This window comes from Taeniopygia guttata, chromosome 2 (assembly GCF_048771995.1).
Source record: "Taeniopygia guttata chromosome 2, bTaeGut7.mat, whole genome shotgun sequence".
In the NCBI taxonomy this organism is placed as follows: Eukaryota; Metazoa; Chordata; class Aves; order Passeriformes; family Estrildidae; genus Taeniopygia; species Taeniopygia guttata.
The window spans coordinates 35,463,679-35,482,205 of NC_133026.1; the positions used below are offsets into that span (position 1 = coordinate 35,463,679).

The window sequence follows — 18,527 nt, forward strand, 5'->3', positions numbered from 1 at the left end:
TAAATGCAAGCCTCTGCTTGTAGATACAGGAGTAGAAAGAGTTCTGCTGTCCAGAAAATTTCTGTGTGGTTCTGGTTTTATGTTAATACACAAGAGAGAAAGGAAATATTTTGCAGTAAAGATGAACAGCTTCTTCATCTCTTTTATTCTGATTCCCCACTTTTCAGTGGCCCATATCCCAGCTTTTTGAGCTACCAAATACATAATCCATCTATTTTACTTCTCACAGTCTTGGGGAAGCATGATTGCTATCCATTCAGAGGCCACACAACCCCAGCATCTGAGCATGCAATTCCATGCTGTTCATCCTGTTTTGAAAGCTTTCTATACACTTCACATGTAACAGCCTACTTCTGGGATTTCTGTGCTCGATCGTTTTTATATCTCCCATTTGTCAATAACACTCATTTCAAATTCAGTAAATGTTCTGCATTTACATGGTAGGTTATGAGAAGATAAGCTACCTCTTTACAACCTTTCACAGGGAAAATCTTGGGGTAAACAACTCAGGACTGAACCATTAGGGAAGCCAAATGGGGTACATGGAATGAATCATTACAAACTTATAACAGGGAATATTTAAAACCTACTACAGAAGAACAAACTGCAAAACAACAGACTACCACATCCATCCATTCAAGTAGACTGTTCCTATGCCCTAAGTTAGTCTGGAGTTGGTCTGTAAGGCAGTATTTAAGTAATCCTTTATAACATTCCTTATCACTGCATTTTATCTTCTTATTAACCCTACCTAATTTCAAGTGGTCTGTATTTCTAAGACTGCAGTTAGCCAGCAAGGTGCTCTCAATGGAAATGCAGCATTTTGTGGAACCAACTTGGATCCTCAGTTACTCACTGAAATTTTGACTGTGTGCAGAAACAGAGGGACTGCCTGGATTTCTTAGCTATCTAATTTTTGCAAGCTGTGATGCACCCTGAAATAGGTTGAGTAATATACATAATTTTCATGTTTGGTTTTTTTGGGTTTCTTTTTCTCCGTATTTAAAGGAGGACTTAAACATATTAAGATCTATATCCTTCCCAGCAAAACAAAGTATAAATCAATACAAAAGTACTTTCAAAAAAAAAAAAGTGTATCCAAAACTTCAAAACGGATACATTAATTAAATCTTTATCTTCTTGTATTACTTAGTTTAAAATTTAAAAAAGAACATAATGTCCATGCTGACTCTAAAGGGTCATGGGAAGATATTTCATTAGCAATTGTATTTGGTAAAGAAATCCCAAACCAGGAAATTGTTCTTGTTTGGGTTGCTCTTTTTCATGGAATTGTGACCTTTTGTAATTTGTGTGAGTTCCAAGCATTTGAAATATTCACAGATTAGTCAAACAGTTCAAAGCCTTGCTGCTAGTTGCATTTGAATTTCCTGTTTTTCCCTTTCCTCAGATTCCACAGAGTAAAATTAGCAGTAGTTTGTGTTTCATTTCAAAGTGCCGAGAAGTTGCTGTCTGCCAGTTACTCAGTTAAAAACAAGAATAGCTAAGAACATCTTCCAATTATCATCTACTGCAAATTTGCATTTAGAACTACACAAATGTCAAGCCATCATTGAATATGCAGAAACAGCTATTTATTTTTAAATCTTACCAACAAAAAGTGGGTAAAGCACTGCTTGTTTAGGATTAAAATTGAATCTTGACCAATTTTCACACAAGATAAAGTTACTAGATTCTTCTATTTCAGATCACAAAGACACTCCCAATATTTAGTTTTAAGAAGTTGTGTTTCTGTTGGTTTCAGCAGAGCTACATTGTGACTATAGTACTCTTACACCAGGTAAAGGTCTAGAATTACTCTTACAAACATACTCTTGAAAATTGGCATTCTGAAAAAGCTACGCGAGTAGTAGCTCTAAAACACAGTTATCAGTTTTTACTGTATAATTTTGTAGGGAAGTTGATCAGATTTTATTTTGTCGTGGTTTATGGTTGAATTTAGCCAGGATACAACATGGCCTATTCCTGCAAGTTATTTTCAATTTAAACACTGTAATTTTCCATGTCATAATTTGCAGATAGTTTGGATAATTGCTTGGTCTCCAAACTATCAGAATCCATTATGTCCTTACTGTATATTTCTTGAATTGAAATATTGAAGAATCTGTGCCCAATAACTAGAACTACTACTGTGGTGCCTACTCTTGTGAGCAATTGCACTCATGCCAGAAAGACCACTGGAGTTTGGAGCTTTATAGTGGCAACAAATTCAAGGTGGATTAAAAAAAAAGAAAAACAGATTTCAAACAGTTACAATGATATGAAAACGTAGGATAATCTGAGATGTTTGTATTATCTGATCCAGAATATATCTGAGTGTGCCTGTATTTGCATTGTTTCTATCTGAGCTATCCAGGATCACTTCATGTGGTCTAGTTTGCGTGGTCAAGGTCTTTTGAGAAGTTTAGTCTACATTGCCTCTGGCTTCTACTCAAATACGCCCTCCTGATATTTCCTTTTTGAATCTGAAATAATAAAATAAACTACCCTGGGGCCATTAATTCCTCAGTCCTGTCTGAATGAGAATGGATAAACCAGTAGCAATAGATAGTGTGAGTTTCGGCAAGCAGCAGCAAACTGAGGTGGGAACTATGCAGCTGCATCTGCACTCCCAACCAGGCAGTTGTCAGAAATATTTGTACACTGGAGAATGCAGCAGGCTTTAGAAATTGCTGTTACTTTTCATTTTTGACATTTAGTCATTTAAAATCCAACTTGTCAGATGGATTTCCCCCATCGTATCAAAGAAAAGAAATGCCTGTTTGTGTGAGTCCACTGGGACACTGCCTTTAGCAACTTCTAGAAGCAGGTAGTTTGCTTTGCATGATCTTAGTGTGTAAAGCTTCCAGTAGAAAGGGCCCTGCTGGGTGGTTTCTTGTGTCATAGATACAAAATTGTATCACAGGGACATAATTAGGAGAATCAGGGAAGGATATCAGCTTTATTATTTTTTAATATCACTTCTTTCCATTTCTTCTTTAGTTCTGGGGAAGGATGACAGGAACTCACTTCTTGTGTAAATGCCTGCAAATGCTGCATGTGACCATAAAATTTTCTCACCTATTTACAAACCAGATGCATGTTTCTAAGAGTGCTTATTATTTTATATTATAAAGGATGGTTTTATACCTGAGCAGAGAAATAAAATCACTTTTCTATTTTAAATCTTCCTGGTTTAAGCTCATCATAGGATAGTCTGCTTTTACTAGGAAAAAAAACCTGGGTCATTTTAGAGCAATCTTCTGCATGGTTCGTCTTTGTACTCTCAACTAGCAAGCAGTAGTCTCTTTCTCTGTGAGCTTCTAAAATCCGCTACAGGAAATGTCAACTGTGAAAAAACAAAGTTGAGCATTTCCCCCACTCTGATACTGAAAAAACATTATTCTAGTGATTGTAGAGGCAGAGTAGAGATTTCAAGATTACATTAACATCACCCAGAGCTACCATCTTCCTTAGCTGGTTCTGGCCTCTGCCATGGAAAAATATAAATGTCTCACTGCACTGGAGACTTCTGAGATGTCCTTTTTTCACTGACAGTCTTATGTTTCAAGCAAATTTCCCTCCTTGTGTTTTCCAACCAACATACACATCTTAAAAAAGGAGATAAAACATCTACATTTTGCCCCCAAATTTATAGTTTCATTTTTCTCTCTGTTTTAACAGGAAGTTTTTCCCTAGGGAATAATTTCCTACATGGATAGTCCTACTCTAGAACAATAATAATTTTTTCCAGTGTACTTTAATCCCTCTTAAATATTACCGATTTTTCTCCAGAACTTCTATCTGTAGGCCAGCCTTTGCACTGAGACCAGGGACTATGCTTTTAGCATAAGAGAGAAGAAATGGATAATGTTATTCTTCAACACTTTTTCCTTGCAGTCCCTAATACCATTTCATTAATACTCTGAACATTTCCAAATGTGATATATCATTGACCTGAAAACAAGGAACACTGAAGGCTGTTCTGAACTAGCAGGATGTGCAAGTACACTGTGAAATACTGTGACTTCTTTGCCATAGGGAAGTGTCTAGTACCACTTCTCAGACTAATCCAAATTTAACTTAAGTTAGAAAAAAATTCAAGGATTGCCACTTACAGTGTAATGGCTCTGTTCTTGCTCTTAAAAGTAGATTCCATCCTGTGACAGTGCATTTGCAAGAGCATTCTAAGATAACAATAAAATACAAACAGGCACTGGCTTATGAGCTCAGTAATAAATATTTTTTCAAAACAACCAGCAGAACAAACTAAGGCTAAGTGCACTCTATTGGCCTGATGTGACAAACTCATGAAGTGTGTGCAACATTTACAGGAAAATCAAAGGGTGGTAAAGAGTGAGAGGCCAAAATTATCTTCTGCTATAAACTTTGCATCCATGCAGAGCCTGTAGCATCAGAGTTTGGGGCCCCTGTGTGAAATAGCTTTATAAGAATTCTGATGATTTACTCCTAACAAAATTCTAGATAGTGTTAAATGACAATGCAAGGTACAAGAGTATCAGTAAATTATTGATCTTTAGATTCCTCACTGCATGCTCAGTATTCCCATGCAATGAGCACCTGAGCTTCTGTCAGCAGGGAAATTAAGAGCACTCAGCATATAGAGGAGTGCTTGTACTTGGCAGTATCAAAGAAGAGAACTAACAGAGGAACTGACTTAATTTATACTTCAGTTTTGGAAATAAATGGTATTGTCTTTTTCAGAAACAGTGTCGTCTCCCCTGTCATAGATGTCATAGACTGGAAGACTTTTCAGTACTATCACTCTGTGGGCTTGCATCGAGGTGTTTTTGATTGGAAATTAGATTTTCATTGGGAACCAGTGCCAGAGCATGAAGAGAAGGTACGACAGTCTCCCATCAGCCCTATCAGGTAACAGTCCATCAGACAACGTGCCTTGCCCAGCTCAGCAGCAAAACTGTACAGTTTGGGTCATCTTGGGTCATCTTAGGTCATCTTCTAGATAACAACAGAAAGGTGTGGTTACTTGCACATGCTCAGTTAATAATTCTTAAGGGATAAGTTTTTTGTTTGTGCTGTGTTTTGGCCTTTAGTAATCATTCTAACTAGACTGCAGTCACACTTTCAGTGTGACAAATACTTTCCACACATCGACACAACTAGAGTACAGCCTGACTAGACAAGGTGTGGAGGTTTGTAGGGAGAGCAAAAGACAGTTAAAAGAGATGTCTTAGTCATGATCTGTTTGTCTCTTGTTTTGAATGTACATGTGTGCAATGTTCTCGCTGTTCTGAGTTTTATTTGATAATTCAGCTCTTAGCTCCCTTCCCCCAAAAAAATCCTAGAATTACACTCCAGCTGTCCTTTATTTTCGTTCGATAATCAGTTCATTCAAGATTATATGGAGCAGTATTGAATCATTTTATAATACTCTTTCTATGGAAATGGAATTTTCACCCTCTTGTAATATCTTTATCTCTAAATCAAGGTGTTCACTTCCAAACTGTTTTCTACACAGGAGTCCTGCAGTAGCTGGTGCAGTGGTGGCCATGGATCGACATTACTTCCAAAATAATGGAGCTTATGATTCTGACATGACCATGTGGGGAGCAGAAAACCTGGAACTATCTATTAGGGTAAGGGCCTTAATTAAAACATCAAACTGTGTTAACTCTTGCAATTTTAAGGAACTTGAGTGAAAAAGGAAGAAGATATTTGTAAAAACAGTGCAGAACATGTTGGGTTATGGAGACTACAACCTTCCCTGCAGAAATCTATCCCCACACTCCACATCCTGTCAGGACTATACAAGAACATGCAGCTGCTGTGAGTTAGGAGTATTATGTCAGAAGAAGGAAGTTTTGCTGGCTATCACTGTCTGCCTGAGTCCTGAGTCACTGCTTTTGGCACCCTCTGAAAGCTGCGTCTTCTATTCTGGCATGTTAGCATGCACCAAAGGGAGAGTAGCTTTATTTCTTTGCCAGCCTTTAGTTTTAGTAGCAAATTGTTTATATTGAATCCTTTGTATTGATTTTTGCTGAATACAAAGAGTAACTGACATTGAAAACTAATGAAAATTGAAGGCACAAAGGGCATAGTGTTTTTATTGTCCCAAATAAGGGAAGGTGTGCACCCAGATCTCTCTACTACTCTGCACTATTTGTGCACAGAAAAACATAAAGGCATAGAAATAGCCATACTGGGTCAAATCAGAGATCTGAATGCCCAACATCTTCTCTGTGTCTGTGGGGAGCAATGTATGAAGAAGTATATAATAATGCTCCTGCTTTTTCCAGGATTTCCTGAAGCAGAGTCTAGAGTAAAGGAGCTTTTCCATTTCAGATAAAAGTAATCTAAATAAGGTAATATCTTTTTGTGCCTTCACCTGTGTTTCAGACCTGGCTCTGTGGTGGCTTTGTAGAAATTATCCCATGCTCCAGAGTTGGGCACGTCTATCGAAGTCACTTCCCCCATGCTTTCTCCTATGAAGAGGCCATTGTGAGGAACAAAATCCGAATAGCAGAGACATGGCTGGGCTCCTTTAAAGAGAACTTCTACAAGCATGACACAGTGGCTTTCTTAATCAGCAAGGTAAAGACACCTGTAGTGGTTTGTTTTGGAGGTTTGTGTTGAGATAGGTGAAGGGAGAGGAATATGAGTGGGGGTGTCTGTATGCAGTCAGATGCAGGGGATAGATAATCTTTTTATTAAACTTTCCAGTGAAAGAGCTGTCAGATCAGGAAGCAGAGAAACTTGTGCCTAAGTTCAGCCTTGTGCTGAAGTTATCAAACCTTGTGGAGTATAACTTTTCTCCAAATGACTCCCCAAAAAGCTGTGGTTTGTTTTTTCACTAATAATACATGGAGGGTTGTGATACATCTGAAGTGGAAGCCTGCACCCCTGTGTGCTCAAAGGACTGTCCTAGAGAGTTCATTCTCAGTTACTGTTTTTCCTCGTGTGGTTCCTGAGGATATTCGGTATTATTCACAGGCGAGTGGCAAATTATAGGGAACATATCTGAGTGGTCTAGTGACAAAAAAGGTGGACTTTTTCCCTTAACTGACATATCCAGAAGTAACTGAACTGAGAAAGTTAGATCTCAGCACACCACTATTTACAAGTTATATTTTCATTAGAAATATGGTGCAGACATCTGACTAGACACTCTTCCAGGAATTTGGATTCCCAGCAGCCTGTAAGCTAGGACAGGTTGCAGACAGATGTGTGGTGTAGCCCTGGCATGCAGCTACACTTGAACCATCTTGCAGGTTACACACCATCCAATAGCTACAGAATGGCCACTCCTGCTTTTTAAGTACAGTCTCTGTGGCAGACCAGGGGTGGTCAAGGAACTGTATATCCCTTGTATTATAAACAAGTGGATGTTTGCTTACTGTGTGTCTTGCAGCTGTGGAGAATGTTGTTGGTGTAGTTAATGTTATTAATAATGTTAATGTTGCTGCAGTTCTCAGGAATTCTCTGGCTCTGGTACCTTTTCTTCTAATCATATTCTTTCTACAAGGCAGTGGACAAACTTGTGAGCAGTTTTGAATGAAAATGTATCATTTACCTTCCTGTTCATTTAACCATGCCACATTTTTAAGGAGAAAAACATTCACTGGAAGCATTTAGGCAGAGCATGGGTAGGTACTGTGCAGTTTCCCATTCGTATTTACTCCTGCGTTTCACAGAATCATAGAATCAGAGAATGGTTTGGGTTGGAAGGGACCTTAAAGGTCATCACATTCCAACTCCCCTGCCATGTGCAAGGATGCCATTCACTAGATCAGGCTGCTCAGGGCCCCATTCAGCCTGGCCTTGAGAAGGGGTGAGGCCTCAGGGATGATGCCTCATCCCCTTCCAGGAATGAGGCATCTACAGCTTCTCTGGGCAACCTGTGCCAGTGCCTCACCACCCTCTGAGTAGACGATTTCTTCCCAATAACTAAACTAGACTTGCTCTCTTTGCGTTTAAAACTACTTCTTTTTGAAAGCCCCCCTTTAGGTACTGGGAGGCTGCTCTAAATTCTCCCTGAAGCCTTCACTTCTATCCAGTTTCATCAAGTGATCCCCCACTTGTTCTTCCCTTATAGGGTGAGGGTCTTCCTTCCCCTTCCCCACTCACTCAGAGGATCAGGGTCTTGAGAGAATGGAGACCTGACTGCCAGCAAAGACTGAGGAATACCACTCAGCTTTCTCCTTATCAGTCGCCACCAGTTCACTCTTCTTGGTTATCGGTGGGGAGGGGAGTTACACTCTCCTTGTCCTTTCTTCTCTGACCTATGCATTTATAGAATCCCTTCTTGTGATTCTTTGTGTCCCTTGCCAAGTCCTGTTCTAGCTTTGCCTTGGCTTTTCTGACCCCACCCCACATTCAAAGCATATCCCCGTACTTTCCGCAGGTCACCTGTCCCTACTTTCACTGTCTGTGCATTTCTTTCTTAGTCCTCTGTTTGAGGACCAGATCCTTGCTCAGTCTTTGGCCTGCCTTGCTCAGTTTCCTACACTGGGATAGAGAAAGCTCTTGCACTGTAGGAAAAGTGGCTTTAAAGAGCTGCCAGCTCTGGTTAGCACCTCTGCATTTAAGGACAGTTTCCTAGGGGATCTCTCTCATCAGCTTCTTAAACAGCTGAAAGATTGCTCTTGCAAAGTTCAGGGTCTTGACTTTGCTCCTCACCAGGCTCACAGTCCTTGAGATGACAAACTCAAGGGCTTGGTTGCTACAGCCCAGGCTGCCACCAATCCTGGTGAGCTTATCATGAGCTCATCAGCACTGGTGAGCACCACTGGCTCCAGTAATACCTGTCCTGCGTGCCTCAGTCATTCAGGGCTGGCCATCAGCCAAGAAAGCCAGATCCAGCAGGAGCTGCATTATAGTGGGGAGGGGAATAGGACTGCGTATCAGTGTGACTTCTCTCTTGTAACCTAGTCCAACCTCCTTATGCTCCACCAGTGGATTTGCCTCTCCAGTCAGCCTACTAATTGTAGAGTCTGGAACTATTGTGTTTCCTTTTTTACTCTTATTTTCACATCTTTTTAAGAGATCCTTCCTCCTTGTCTGTGTTGCAGGTTTGAACTCCACTGTCCAGGAGCTTGTCAATTGACTCACAAAGGTTTATAGCCACTAGACCAAGCCTTTTAAAATGGGCAGTGAGGTCTTTAAATCATTTAATAATTCCCTGAAGGCTTTTCTTGTCAGCTCAGAAGCAATTTTCTCTACTAAAAACTACAGTCACCAATGATACAGCTAGCTGTAAGCAGCATGACCTTTTGCCTGAGTTTACTCTAGCCAGAATATTTTTACTGCTTCTGAGCATGATGCTCCCTCAAATGATCAATTTTATGATCTCTGTGTGCAGCATACCATAACATAAATGGCCCTTTTTGTGTGTTCCTTTCTTTCACAGCCGATGTTTTCAGCCTGTCAGTGCACTGGGATGTTATTCAAAAGGCACAAGCAAGCAAGGACATTATTGCCACTCAGCGGCAAAAGGCCCTGAGGGGATTTATTGCGCTGAGAGGGTGAGCAGAGCCACCTATGGGCAGCTATAGAATTCTCTGTGAGTCATCACCACTATTGCTCACTGCAGAAAACAACCAGTGACCCCCATTTAGGTGGCTTTATAACTCTTCTTGGTTTATCGTCTGAATCACATTTTGCACAAAATGCCTGTGGTGCGAACATTAAATAGATGAAATAGGCTCTTCGCAGCTCTTTACTACTTCAGCCACCAGCTCTTTTGCTCCTTTTCTTGTGTGGTTTGCATATTTAATTTACAAGCAGTTTCCTTTCAGATTGGTTTACAGGGACAATGACTTTCTTTTTGTCATTTACATCATTTATTCAGCATCAAATGCAAACTGTAACTAGTGAGATAGAATGAGATTTACTGCCACTGCCTTCTTCAGCCAAGGCAGAGTCTCATGAGAAATATCTTTTTTTAGGGGAAGCATTTTACTTCTCTCTCTCCCCCTTTCCCAAGAAAACCTCTTGAGGACAGGTTTCTGTGGTGCAGAATTGCTAAATTTTGTTGTTATGCTTATTGAATCTAAAAGTGGCACTGAAGTATGAGGTTCTCTTTAACATATTGCAACTGTTGAGCTTTGCTTGTGGAGTTTACAAAGGTTAGCAAACAATGCCATATGGAAGGATTGATCCCTGCCTTTAGAGACTAACACCTCACCTTGGATCACCAAGGTCAGTGTTTTCCATGCTACAAAGTCCATTTCTTTCTTTTTTTATGGATACAGAGAAAGAGCTGGTCTGGGAAGAAGTTATTTACTGGCAATTCTCTGCTTATGTTCCCAGTTTTAATATTTGTCAAAGAAGTGCAGACCAGTTTCCTGGAATCCCACCCCAAACTGCATTTTTTAAAAAGCAGAAACATGAAGAGGGGAGATCTACTGCTGGAAAGAAAGAGGAGAGAAACTTTTAAGAGTTGTTAGATGTTTTTAATATTTGGGCACTGAGAGATCTAGAAAAGCATTTGTGTGGTTTTGAAACTGAAGAATTAGACACATAAGTGCTTAGAGGTTTTGAGAACCCTGTTAGTCATCTTTAGTGCTAAATACCCTCAAACATTCAGCCTGTCAGTCCTTTGCAGTACAGATGCCTGTAGCTGCACCAAGAGTTTAATACATTTGTCTTTTTTCATAAGAGAGTTGCTACCAGGAAAGTTGAGAGCTGTTCTTGTGTCTTTGTAATTCAAGAAAATTGAGATATCATAGAAAAGGTTTTATGTATTATAGCTGCTGAACACCTTTGTTCATTGGATTTAGTAACTGTCAGATAATAGACAGATAATATGTGATAGACTGTATTTTGGGTTAAATTCTGTCATCACTTACTCCCTCTGATCATAGAAGACTGACAGTAACTGGGTAATTTGGGCTGTTAAAGGTCAGGAAATTGAGTTTTTATCAGTGGGAAAAATTCTATATTAAATGGCAATCTAATACAATCCCACTGAATTTCAGTGCAACAACTATCAAACTTGGTCTCGACTTTAAAATATAAATATGATAAAGACTGACTTATCTTGCAGTGTAATAATAATTTTTAGAGGACATACTTATTTTCACAATGTATGCTACTTCTGAAACACTTCTGTCACAATGCCAGACTGTGGCTGTTTTAGCACAAAGTTTGAGAAGGGCTATAGCTGGATCTCCCCCTTTGCATATGTCATAAGAGATACATATGAATATCTGTAACATTCAGAATAGAAAAGATGGTAGAAATAATTCCTGTTTCATTTCATTCATTTCCAATAATTCATTTCCACTCCTAGCATCTCTAACACAAATACACCAGCAACCTTGTTGCCCTTTTTCCATAAAGGCAGAGAAGCCAGACTGCAGCGAGCGCCTTCAGCTACAGAAGAGACTGGGCTGTAGAAATTTCCAGTGGTTTCTATCAAATGTGTACCCTGAACTCTCCCAACCTGGAGACACACCAAGACTCTCTGGCAAGGTAAGAGAAAACACACTATAAAGAATGAACTTTTTTTTTTTTTTTTTTTTTTTTTGCATTGTTCAGAGACTCCAGTGTCACTTCCATGTCCTGAGTACTTGGTCCAAACAGGCAATGCAACCAGGATGGGAGGACAAAGAAAAAGACAAAGCAGCCAGGAACTGAACCCAGACTGTCTGATTCAGTTCAGTGTCACAGCTCAGAGGATCCTAACCCTAGGTTCTTCAGGTGCCATTAGTAAAGGAAAAGAACTGTGTTGCCTCATGCAGATGACAGAAGTCACAGCATCCAAGATATCTCTGTGCTGACCCATGTGAACAAAGAGAATAAAAAGCATTTCTTCAGTCCTGCACTTCCCAAAGAACAGAAGTGGTAGCAATAGCAATTCCCTGGCTGACTATGTACAGGACAGGGAATGTCTGGGTTGTTTGTTTTTTTTAAACACATAGTTGATAATTATAATTCATTAAATATGAATTTATTCCCAGCAGCCTTACTGGAAGGAAGTTTCCCCCAACAAGGCAAAAAGGTCTACTAATTAATTCACACTCAGCTATCTTTAGCCAGATTTTACTGTGTCCTTTTACTATTTTATGTGCTCTTTATTTTCAAAGTTAGCTTGAGAAAAGTGTAACAACTGAGTGTGAATCACAAGAATTGTCATGTTTCTTTTGTTCAGGAATATTTTGTGGTTTTTTTCTGACTACAGTGTCCCATTGAAGTGCAATTTCCACTAGCATAAACATTTTGATACCTTTCTTTTAATTATCAAAATAGTTAAACCCAGAAGTGGATGTCTCTAATTTAAACAAAACTCATTGGATAACACTGACCCTTGGTGAAACTCTGCCTTTTATATCACATTAGTTTGCAAAATCAATATGCAATATCAAGTCTGAAAGAAAAGAAATAGTGCCTGATTTATGAACAAAATCATGTACATAAAGGGATGCAATCACAAAATGTTAGCTGAAGGATATTTTGTTTGTATCCAATTGTGATTTATTTCAGTATAAACCTTTACTTACAGCTTCACAATACTGGCACTGGCTTCTGTGCAGATTACAGGCCTGGAAGAGCTACTGCAGAAGGGTCTATTGAACTCTCCCCTTGCAGTGACAGTGTCACCCAGGTAATGTACACTTTGAATATGTAGGCACTGTGTCAGATCTAGGGTGCCACGCAGATGTAAGTGGCTGGGTTGATACTAGTGGAAATACCAGCATGTTCAAAATTAGCGTGTGCTAAGGCAACAATGCCCACTCTTCCACAGCTGAGTGCCACTCGAAAAGTACCACTCACATGTGTCACTGAGGTAGATACCCAGACTTTGCTCCAGGAGACAAAATTAAGGGCTTATTTGTTTAGCATATTTGGTAGTGTCTGGGGAACAGAAAGCTTATCAGTAAAAAAATACATAACAGTTCCAAAACATAGGGGGGAGGAGGGGGTTCCCTATTAGTTACTAAATCTGAAGATTAATGCCTAAACTGCAGTCTAAGGTGGGAGGTAAATTCATTTAGACTCCCTAGCTGGCATCGGTCTAGCTCAGGGTGAGCTGCAGGCACATTTCAAACTGCAGCATGTGATGACACTGTCAGAAACACCCTTCTGTTCAAATATTTATGAAACTGGAAAATTTTGTGATAGGGTGGGTTTATGTTACACATAGTCATGGTTCACAAAGCCTTTCCTTAGGTAAATAGTTATGCCAGAATTAGCTAGCAGGGGGAACTGCTTTGAAGGGTCAAGGCTGTTTGGTCTCTGTCACTCCTGTTTGGGTTGTATCTTAATAAACATGTACAGGAAATTACCTTTAGAATTAGCATTTAAAAATGAACTGGGATGTCCATCCATCATTGTTCAAACAAACCCTTCCTTTCCCAGCACTTTGAATATAACATGAAGGAAATCTTACTTGGTTCTGCTCCGCTGCTTTGCTTTGATGTCAGACATGGGAAGGTTGTCCCTCAAAACTGTACAAAGGAGACAGATAACAGCAACCAGCACTGGGATATCCAGGAGGTCAGTAGTGGCTCTACCATGGGGGAAAGGAAGCTGATTGTGACTGTGGGATCACTGGCTGATTTCAGGATTTGTGTGTGAAGAAGAGATTAGATACCTGAAGGGCAAATTTCACTTTTGTACATTTTTAACCCAGAATGTCTCTTTGCCCACTAGCACTGGCTATGTAAAAAGCTTTTGGTTTAGAAATACAAACTACAGAAATCCTACCTAAAATCCTATTTCTTTGTTTTACATGTTTATTTTACTGGCCTTTTTGGAATAGAATCAGAATCAGTAGTTGTAAAAATAAGAGCAGGGCAAATCCTTTCCTATTTCCTTCAGATTGAGGGAGGGTTTGGAAATCCTGACCCCTCCCAAATGAGAGCCCTTTGTGGAGCTTTCAGTGGGAAACATTACATTTTATCCTGCATTATAAGAGAAGAACAAACTTCCTATTAGAGGAATTAACTGTTTTTCAGTGAATTTTACCCAGCAGAGCAGGAATTCCTCAACAAGACTGAAAAATGTTATGCTCTGGGACAGCCTGGAAAAATAGCAGCTACTGTAGTTGTAAGGATGCAGCAATCCTCTGGAACAGTCCTACTGTAATCTTGTTTGATTCCTAAGACAAGTACTGGTCCTTATGAAATGTTGTGGTCTGTAATACTGAGGTGGTGCTGATGACAACCTGTAGCAATAGGAAAAACAGTGGTGGAAAAGAATTCTGCACCTACCACTTGTGTTAGCTTCAAAAGGAACTACAAATATTCACCATGCTCTGGGCAGAAAGCTAAATCCAGTCATTGTGTTTGGAGCATTGCTTAAAAAAATGTGAACAACCAGTTATTACTGGAGATTTATATTGTATATAAATTTTCTGAAACATGGCCTAGCTTTTACTGGAAATCCCTTACTTTTAATTTGTTCTTTCTTTCTCTTCTTCTCTCATCTTGTAGAATGGAATGATTGTCCATGTCCTGTCTGGCAAATGCATAGAGGCAGCAAAGAGTGAAGATGAGAAGGACTTGTTTCTGTATGCATGTAACAAGAACGCAAATCAGGTGTGGCAATTTGAACGTTCCCATGGGCTACGTCAGAGGTGACTGGCAGGTCTCTACAGAAGTCAAGTCTCCAAAGTTTAACATTACTTCTGCTTGGATTTAAGATGCATTTCCTGCAAGGACAAGAAAGATGTTTGTGTTTGCTGTAGCATGCAAGGAAGTCAGGAATGTCTCTTGTTTAAAAGCCTGGCTCCTGGTTAATCCAGCTCTAGCTAAAATTTCTATTTATTCTGTGAAGCAGGGAATAGAGAAATTGTGAGAATCAATAAATTCTCAACTCTGCTATTGCAGAAGACATTTAGATTTGCCCTTTGATGGAAACATGGAAAATTGGCTGCCAGACAGCTTGTCTTCAGTATAGCTGTGACTTTTGAGGATACAGGAAAAGTGAGATTTTTTCAAACTGCAAGAGGAAGCCAGCTAAACCAGGGCAGGAGTTTAGCCTTGTTTTACAGTGCCCTTGACTCATATAAAACAAAGTAGGTTTTGTATGTATAAAAGTAATAGATGTTTCCACATGTAATGGCAAAAATTTTATTTTGCAGTTAACCTGAGCCAAATTTCTACTCTCTGTGAGATTACACAGAGCATAAATTAACACTTAATTAGGCATTAATTGCTCTAATTGACTTGGACTACTGACAGTCCTCAGTGTTTGGCACACCCTTCCTTAAATCCTTGTCCACAGTCTAATTTGGATGGGAGAATGAGACTGAAATATTAATAACTTTGTTTTTGTTGTTTTTAAATTATATTTTAGGACAACTCCACAGGAAACTTTTGTGGTAGAAAGGAGGGTAACAACTTCTCTGCTTATTTGGGTATAGAAAGAATTGGGGCATCCATTTGCTCTTGTAAAGTCATGGGTTGAGCTTACTATTATTATTATTATTATTATTACTATTATTATTACAGTAACAGAAGTGCTGGCTGAAAACAGAAAGTGAAGGGAAACAGCCAGTTTCAACAGTGGCTACCTAGGAAGAAAATACTGGTTTGCTTCCATTTGCTTTCAGCCTGAGTTAAGTCTTTCAGGCTGTCAGTTTTAGCCAAGAAGATTGTGTAGATTCTTTCTGTTGTGGGTCTTCGAGATGATCCTGAAAAAAACGTATTTTCTAAAGAAGCTTCTTCAGTAGAGCCTGCATTGCTGCTGACCTGCTGTCTTTCAAAGGAGTGAATGAGAGACGAGGTTAAATAACAAGAATGGCCTCACACAATATGAACTTAGCCAAGTAAACTTTCACCTCAGTATCTCATTAGGGTACTTTCCTTTCTGAAGATAAAATCAATGAAATCAATGATGACACTTCCCAAGAGCCTACTAAGAGAGAGAGTCTTCCCACATCAACACCACATCTGATTTATAGTATAAATCAATCATAATCCTATGTACATATTAAAGGGGAAGGGTATCATAAATGAAATTCATTTAAGTTTTGAATTATTTTCAAGAGACAGAAAATTGTGGGGTTTTTTTTTTAGATGTACAGCACATTGTTTAAACTTTAGAGAAAGGAAGGACTAACAGATTATTCTGCTTAGAGCCTTCCAGTTACCTGCTCTCAGTAAATCACAATAAATTGGTATCAAGCAAAACTGGTTACAACAGAGGACGTGAAGAGTATTCTCTGTTGTGTTGTCTAAAACATCTCCCAGTGTCTAATTCTGTCTACTTTGAGTGCTAAAGATTCCACACTGTGTTAAGGCATCACTCCAATCATCTTGATTACCACTTATGCTTTCTTTGATAGCATCAGAATCTATTACTATGTCTACTGTGTCATTTAAAATCTCCTGTGACATTCTGGAAAATGCTTAAATTTTCAGCTAAGATGACGATAGCAACCTCTTCCAGAACACCAAGTGATACCTGACCATTGCCCAAATCTAGGGTGAGAAAAGAGAATTTGTTAAATTGCATAAAAGCTGAGTAAAATACTGTTTTAATGACATGTGACGCCTTTATTTTAAATTATGAGTATGCCAGGTTTTTAAATTATGTATTATTTATTATATTTTGGACACTACACTGGGAATATAATTCCTTCAGAATTTAGGTAAATGTTAAAAAAATGTGTATACAAATATGGTAATTGACCACAAGCGATATTTATCACAAAGAAGAATGAAAATATTTTTGGTTTAGAGAGGAAATGTTTGGAATTTCAGAGACATGGACATCTTCATTTATACTACTTTTCAATATTGTGATAAAAACATAGAAAATAAGGCTTGCTGTAGATATATGTACCATAGAAAAATATGTTACCTAATACCTCTTCAAAAAATAAAATGAAAATCTATGGTGCAGTGATATTTAGAAAATAATTGTTAATGCACTTGTTTTACTTACTAACAGAGTAAATGTATGTTTGGTTTCCAAGGGAACTAAATTCCAGAGCATGGGCCAGAAGGGGACAAGGATTGTGGAGCACACTTCCCTCTAATAGAAACATAACTTAGAACACACAAATTAAAAAACAAACAAACAAACAAACAAACAAACAAAAACCCCAAAGGAAAGCATCTATCCCTGTTTTTCCTATTTTCTTTCCTATATGGCTTTTAAATGGATTGGTTGGTTGTACCAATACTGTTTCCTCATTGTGGTCATTTAGACTTTGCCTAACTTGTGGTTACACCTATCAGCTAAACTCTTCTCCTCATGGAACTGGGCTCAACAAAGAGTGGTGGTGGTTAAGCATGCTAGTATGTTTTCTTCATTTTTACCCATCTTTCATTCAATACTAGCACACAATGATGCTTTGAGCACCACAAAACATAGAATTACTTTCAGTTCTCTATTTAGACATGGTCAACATTCCAGATTCCACTAATTCCCGTGACAGGAGAGAAGGACAAAATGTTTCAGGCAAGAATGAAGCAGTTTAAACTTTGAAGACCTCCAAAGGAGAGCCTCAGGCAAGAGAAAAGGAATTCCAGCATAACAAAGAAATACCTTATAGTGTAACTCCACCTGTTTCTTTGAATTTCACAACCCAGGCACAGTGCTTTGAGCCAAACCCACCCATGAAGCTGAGCTAAAAGGTCAGATTCAAGAACAGGTCACCTTTTGGTTGACAGCACTTACTAAACAGCCTAGTTTATTCCTCTCCCAGCTCACAGAAAATGGAAAAAAATAAAGAGTTGAAATACTGTTCAGAGTACTTTTAAACTGAGCCCCAGTTGATGCAGTTGGTGTTGGCCGTAGGCTGGGGTTTGTCCTGTTAGGTGAGGTGCCATCACTGGCACAGAGAAGCAATGGCAGAATTCCTCTCCATGTGTTAAGCTGAAGTCTAAATGGGGATGGGAGGTTTACCAACCTTCATGCTAAATCCTGTAGCACAGAAATGTTGAGGGTATCTCTCAGTCCAGGTGTAAGTGCCTCCAGGTCCTGTCTTGAAGAAGTTCATTGAGCTGTAATACTGTCTGCTGATTGAAATGCAATAGCTTCCATTTCTGATATACCCAGGAAAGAATGGAACAATGTTCAGGCATCCTAGACAAGAACAGTAACAGCCCAGGTTTCCATAACAGCTGGAAGGTGACATGTGAGCGAGAGCTTTCAGATTCTGACTTTGTATCTCATTTTAACTCAAGCAGTTCGATTCAAACTGCAAACATATTGGAATAGAGTAAAAAAGGAGTGTTTTGCAAATAGGTAACATGTTTTTAAGCTCATGTTTTTAAGCTATGCAAACTGCACGTGTCTGCCCTGAATAAAGTGTATCAGTGCACAGAGAAACATATTTTTATTTCCTTCATTGTGTTATGATTGTTAATGCCTTGTTTTCCTCATGCTGCAGCAGAGCTGGTCTGCAAAAAATCCAGTCAGAAAGCATCCAGTGGCAATACCCTCATTCAGCCATCACCTGATAGTCTTACAGAAATGTACATCTTGTCAGGACTTGTCGGCATCTTAGAGGGGGTTTGATTATGCAGACCTCTGCCATAATTTTCATTGGTTTCATTGGAAAAGTCTGAGTAAGAACTCCAAATGCAGAGTCC

The 18,527-nt window shown here is 39.1% G+C and overlaps 1 protein-coding gene across 2 annotated transcripts in view; it reads left to right on the forward strand.

The window, feature by feature from the left end:
- Positions 1 to 18,268, forward strand: part of GALNT15 (polypeptide N-acetylgalactosaminyltransferase 15) — a 29,688-nt gene extending 11,420 nt beyond the window's left edge. For both annotated transcript variants that reach the window (XM_072925679.1, XM_072925680.1), the window contains exons 5-11: positions 4,723 to 4,890; positions 5,498 to 5,615; positions 6,376 to 6,570; positions 11,320 to 11,451; positions 12,482 to 12,583; positions 13,339 to 13,476; positions 14,415 to 18,268. In XM_072925679.1, coding sequence (XP_072781780.1) covers positions 4,723 to 4,890; positions 5,498 to 5,615; positions 6,376 to 6,570; positions 11,320 to 11,451; positions 12,482 to 12,583; positions 13,339 to 13,476; positions 14,415 to 14,561 — 1,000 coding nt within the window. In that variant the 3' untranslated portion in view covers positions 14,562 to 18,268. The remainder of the gene's footprint in view (positions 1 to 4,722; positions 4,891 to 5,497; positions 5,616 to 6,375; positions 6,571 to 11,319; positions 11,452 to 12,481; positions 12,584 to 13,338; positions 13,477 to 14,414) is intronic.
- Positions 18,269 to 18,527: the final 259 nt, after the last annotated feature.